General features: G+C 27.2%; 1 protein-coding gene across 1 annotated transcript; it reads left to right on the top strand.

The window, feature by feature from the left end:
- Window positions 1–1,380: 1,380 nt before the first annotated feature.
- LOC126903869 (RNA-binding protein 8A) lies at window positions 1,381–5,120 on the top strand. The gene is made up of 6 exons (XM_050682405.1): window positions 1,381–1,537; window positions 1,641–1,706; window positions 3,712–3,855; window positions 3,928–4,064; window positions 4,265–4,389; window positions 4,453–5,120. Exons 2-6 carry the CDS (start codon window positions 1,655–1,657, stop codon window positions 4,481–4,483), a joined length of 489 nt encoding a protein of 162 aa, XP_050538362.1. The 5' UTR covers window positions 1,381–1,537; window positions 1,641–1,654; the 3' UTR covers window positions 4,484–5,120.
- Window positions 5,121–6,194: the final 1,074 nt, after the last annotated feature.

Below are 6,194 nucleotides of genomic sequence, written 5' to 3'. Positions count from 1 at the left end.
AATTAATTAATAATTTAGGTAAATACAGAAAATTTTTTGGTAACTAAAAATGATAACTTAAAGTCGGACATCCAAGTTGGGATAACCATTCGGTCGCATCACTACCTCCTTGGTGAATTCCAAGAACTCTAACATATTTGCTCTGAAGGGGCAGGATTCTACGATATGTCTTACTATTTGAAGTTCTCCGCAGTAGAGATGGGAATTATGGTTCACCTAAGTGATCCGATTCATTCGAATCAGGTCAACTAGAAGATCCGGATCAAAGACCCGTTCGCGATCTAAAAGATATTTAGAGTCAATTGAATGGAACATTCAGTATAGTTTTGATTCTTTTGCGGTTCCCGATTCGCGAATCGCATGTATGATTCGCGATTCGGATTAGGGATGTGTCGTATAAACAAATGACATATGAATATGTTATCATTGATATTTGGTAAGCGATCAAATCGGTACAGTGTGATTTATACGGGAAAAAATTAGTTTTTGGGGGATCCGGATCACTACGGTTCGGCGATCTGAATCATTTCGTTCACTATTTTGACCCGTTCAATGCGATCCGTTCGTTCGCGAACGACACATCTCTACTCCGCAGTCACAAAATGGAGACTCAGCCAACCTCCACTTATGAAGCGGGTAATAAGGGGATGGCTGAATATCAATATTAACACGTAATATTGGGTTATAAAAATGATGCAAGAAAAATGTATTGCGCATATATAATTGCTTACACTCATACAATCACAAGTTTGCTCGTTCTGGCTAATCGTTACATGATATATCGCATGTGGTAGGAATTTTCGTTTCTTTAATGTAATTACTCCTTTCGATACAGTTACATAAAAGTAATAATTACAAAATACTAGTTACTTTTAGTTTTTCATAGTTATTCAGTACCTGTCCCGAGACCTGGTGCCAATACCGATATAGAGAAGCTGTTATTATGTTCAATCGCAACGTCCCCAACTAATTTTAAAGTAGAATTACAATATTTGAGTTTCAAATGTCTTTTTACCCAAATTAAAGCTACAAAAGTAAATAAGTCACTGAATTTCACTACCACTTGTACTCTTTTACTGAGATTTTTAAATATCCTTTTTTTTTAATAAATAAAAATATTCATTTTTTTGTTTACCCTTTATTATGGTCCATTGTAATAAAAAAAAAATTAGCATATATTTGGCCAATATATAATAATACTATAATTATATAAATATAATTATAGTTTCTAATATTATTTTTAGTTATTCAGATTAAGATTTACTCTTTAATCAAATTCTCCAGAGGGCGTAAACTTTATTTTATGACGTCATGTTCATAGATCTATGGTTATGTTATACTTCTAATGATAATGCCGTCGACCATCTACGAATTGAATTCAAGATACAGTGTAGTCATTATTTAAGTCTAATTTTTTTTTTCGTCATTTACTGGTTAAAACTGTTTTAGCCATCGCAGTGAGTTAAAGTAAAACCGTATGTGCATTTTCATCAAATTATATAGTTTATTGTTGACATAATTTGATAATTTATAGAAGGTAAATGAATAATACTGAATATTCTTTCAGTCATTTTATATATTAAAACCACTATTTATTTTAATATTTTAAACTTTTAATTAATAGCATTTTATTGTTACAGTTCAACTTCTAACAATGGCTGATGTATTGGATTTAAATGCTGAAGAATTCGTCGAAGAAGTTGACGGTAATATTTCTGTAACTAATATGCAGTAGTCCCAATTTGAAAGTGGGGTTTTTTAGATTATCAAATTTGTAAGATTACTATATTACCTTTGAAAAAAAAAGTTTATGTTGAAATGTTTTTAATCGAAAAACATAGATTAGAAACCCACAAATTTATGAAAAAGATAAAAGAAATATTAGATCAATACTTTACATAATTAAGTGGGGTTCAGCTGTTTTTATGTTAATTAAGGGTGTAATATAAATTTAATACTTTGTATAGATTCTTTATAGGCATTATCCAGAAAATTTATACTGTATAATGTAATGTTTTGGGTTGGTATTTCTATAGTTTTCCATAATTTATTCAAAATTAATAACTATAATTCTTTTCAAGAGTAGTATCTCTACTCGAAAAAGGTCTTGATACTCCTATGATTATATAAACACTCAAAATTTCTTCAGAAAAAATCTGATCAAAGTTTTAATAAATGATTTTGCTAAATAATATATCAAATAATTATAAAATGTAAATAATTAAAACTATTGGCACCATTATTTTGAAAAATTCCTTCCAATCCATGTAATATAGGGAAATGTGCCATAAAATTGTTGTTATAATCAATCAATGTTGATTTCTTTAGTTTTCACTTTATATTGATATACATTTTTGTAAACTGAACAGATAGCAAACAAATTTTATTGGTAATACTTCAAACTAGATCTGGCAAAATCCACCAGTGGGATTCAGTATTACCTTCAAAACCGGTTTTATTTAATATACCAAAATTTTCATTATTTAATAATTATTATCAATAATTTGGGTTTGGTTTAAATTTGATTAATATTTACCATAATAATTATATATTAATCAGCAGTATCTATAGGTACTATTAATTTGATATAATTTTATAGTCATTATATTATTATATTGTTATATTTTTACCATTTTTTAATATATACCAACAATAATATTAAAAGAATTCCCAATTTTTAGTAAAAATATCAAAAAAGATGCATGATCTTAACTAATTACAATGATTAAATTTTATTCTAAATATGAGTACTATCACCAATTAAAATACTGTGAAACTACGATTAGCTATCATTTGTTTATTCGTCATTAAAGTTTAAAGACGTATCAAACTACAATTAGTTATATTAGTAATAACGAATAAACAAATTATGGTTAATTGAAGTTTCACTTTAGTAAAATGCAATCAAATTAGGTGAAAGTTAATATTTTCTAAAATTTAATAAATACCATTATTATCAAATTTTGATATTTATCGATAATTTAATTATTACAAAAATTACCAATATGATGTACTAATAATTACTATTACCATCAAATAACCTCAATACCAGAATTTTTTCCGTATATGTTGGAATACTCTTATCATTTTAAATTATTTCAAATTAAAGCTTATATAGTGTAATTAAATATGATTAAAAAAATATATATATATACTTGAAACAATCTCCCACATCAACCGTCCTCATATCGCATTCAATTATATCCCTCCATCTCGTTTTTTGTCTTCCTCACAACTGTTCCTAAATACTTAAAACTTTCCATCTCTACTATTACATCCTCGCCTATTGTCACTGAACTCCTCATTTTGCCTACCTCATGTTCTCCTTTGTCAAACTCGTTCTCTATGTACTCTATTTTACTCCTACTTATTCTTAAAATCTTTTCTTCAAGAGCTGATTTCCATATCCCAAACAATTCGCAAACAATTTTAGTGAATTATTATATTTCTAAGTTGGGGATATTTTAGTATATATTTTGGTTTATGGTCATTAAACTACAGAAACATATTATGTTTTAATAGCTGCTTTATGACCATCTGGTGGTTTGTTTGTGGTATTTGGTATATTATAGCTCTGTTATTAGAGGCTGGAGCAAAGAAAAGAGTGTGACACAAAATACATATGGTGCATTATTCAATATAGAACATGTACTGTTTGCTTGTTTTGTAAAATTACCAAGTTTCATTTTAAAAAGTAAGACATTTTTTTAGAAAGTATATCTAAGCTTAAAGAAAAAGCTAGAAGAAGAAAAGGTCGTGGTTTTGATGACAAAACAAAAAGAGACGATATCAAAGACGAAGCTGAATTTGAAACAATTGATCAAACAGATGATGATGGCCCAGGACCTCAGAGATGTATGTTTTGTAAACAATGTGTAAAATAAAAATCATGTTTGAAATAATTTATGTATAATATATGTTTTCTAGCTGTTGAAGGATGGATATTGTTTATTTCCTCTCTGCATGAAGAAGCTCAAGAGGATGACTTACATGATAAATTTGCTGAATTTGGTAAAATCAAGAATTTACATTTAAATTTAGATCGTAGGACTGGTTTTTTAAAAGTGAGTTTTAAGGAAAAAAATTCTCTAAATATTTTTATTGTGAAAGAATTATATTGTAAAGATATATATTATAAAAGTTTAGTTAAAAATTTTAGATTAAGATTATGGCCAAAGTATTTTAGTAGTATCAACCAACCTTAAAAAAAAACTGTTAGTAATGTATTATAAGTTATTATGTTATATTATATCTTATTTTCTAGGGCTATGCATTAGTTGAATATGAATCATATAAAGAAGCTTCTCGAGCTCGTGAAGGACTTAACAACACTGATATACTAGGTCAACAAATAAGTGTAGATTGGTGTTTTGTTAAAGGCCCTAAAAGGTAAAAATATTTAATATTTTAATTTTTACTTTCTATAAAAAATATTTTTGGTTATTTGTTTAGAACAAAAAAGTCAAGAAGAAGGAACTATTAATGATTGCATTTTGTATTTGACTAATTGCCATAGACATTATATATAAAACTTTTAAATTAAAATATCAAAATAAATTATTACAAATTTAATTAAATTCATAGTTCATAAAAAAAAACATTATAAAATTTCTAAAAATTATTTTTTATTATTATTTATTTCTTAACAAAATATTTTTACTATTAGGCAATAATCAACAATATAAAGTTAAAAATTTAGATTGCATTTTTTTTTTCCTGTAAATGAATATTTTATAAATTAATAAAAACTTTTAAAATAGATTGTTTTGTAATATATTTAGTGTTAAATCTTTTTTTATATTTATGATATTAATACATTTTTAATCAAAGTACAGTACTAATAAATGGTTATACCAACTATTAAAAAACAATTTAACCAAAATAAATCTTCTGTAAGTAGTAGTAATAGTGGTTGCTTGTCAAATAACAATTTAAACTTCTCATGACTTTTATGGCATAAATTATTACTTTTATTTCCTTGCATCTTAGTTATAGTTTTTGCTTTCCATAAAAATGTGGAACTTATTTCAATTATAGAGTTGTATATTGATAAAATAATCTAACAAAAAAAAAACAATAAATAAATATCTCATAAATAAAAACCCAGCACAGCGGGGACACGTCATAGCTTAAACAAGTATAGATGATATTTGACAATTGTAAGCTGTAAGAACAGTTAAGAAATGAATGTTGAAGAATGAAGAGGTAGAGGAAGACCAAAAAAGAGATGGAGGAATGTTATCAAGTGGAAGTTTATGTAATTTAATATTTTTACTACTAAACAATCAATTATTTATACCATCAAATTTGTTTTAAATATAGATAAATATATATATATAAATATGTGGGTACGATTGGTATCTAGATGGCACCACTTCCAGGGTCTGGAGATAGATAGTGGTATTATTATAGTGGTATCAAGTATTATAAGAAGGGAAAATTAAGTCAAATCGTGAGTCGGCTAAGACGTGTCTCTATGTATATTCTTTATTTTATATGTGTATTCTGTTTTATAAAATATTTTTGTGATGTGTGAATATTTTATAAAGAGTTTTCGTGTGTAATTAAATATATGTGTTATTTTTGTTTGTTAACATTTAATAGAGATTTTGTGTATTAATTTATATATACATATATATAAATTAAATAATAGTATTGCGTCTTCGCTCTGTTCCTGTAATTGTCTGTTTGCATTTCTCACATATATATATATATATATATATATAATGTAAAATTCGGTAGTACAGTGGGGTCACAACACAGTGATTAAAATAAATATAAAAAATACTGCAATGATAATTTGTAGATAGTGTGATGGTGTCACGTTTTCATAATCGTGAGAATTATTTCAATAAAATACAGACAGCACATCCACTGCCTGAGACTGATGAATTAACAAATAATATTTATTACCAAATCGGCAATAGTTCTAATTATTATGAAAACCCAGTAGACCTGACCATCGTGGTCAGTCGACTCCAGTACTTTGTGTCATTCATCAGTCTCAGTACTCGGTTGTCGCTGTCCGGCTTACTGTTTAAAGTAAAGTCTTTGTTTATTCCTTTTCTAACCTATATACTCTTTTCCTCGACATTTCAGAGTACTTGTGTCTTGCACTTCGTCTGCACCTCGTACTTCATTATCCTCTCCTAATAACTAAAGTACTTGTGTCTTGCACTTCGTCTGCACCTCGT

Source organism: Daktulosphaira vitifoliae, unplaced genomic scaffold (genome assembly GCF_025091365.1).
Source record: "Daktulosphaira vitifoliae isolate Bord-2020 unplaced genomic scaffold, ASM2509136v1 Scaffold_4, whole genome shotgun sequence".
NCBI lineage: Eukaryota > Metazoa > Arthropoda > Insecta > Hemiptera > Phylloxeridae > Daktulosphaira > Daktulosphaira vitifoliae.
This window is presented reverse-complemented; position numbering and strand designations above follow the sequence as displayed.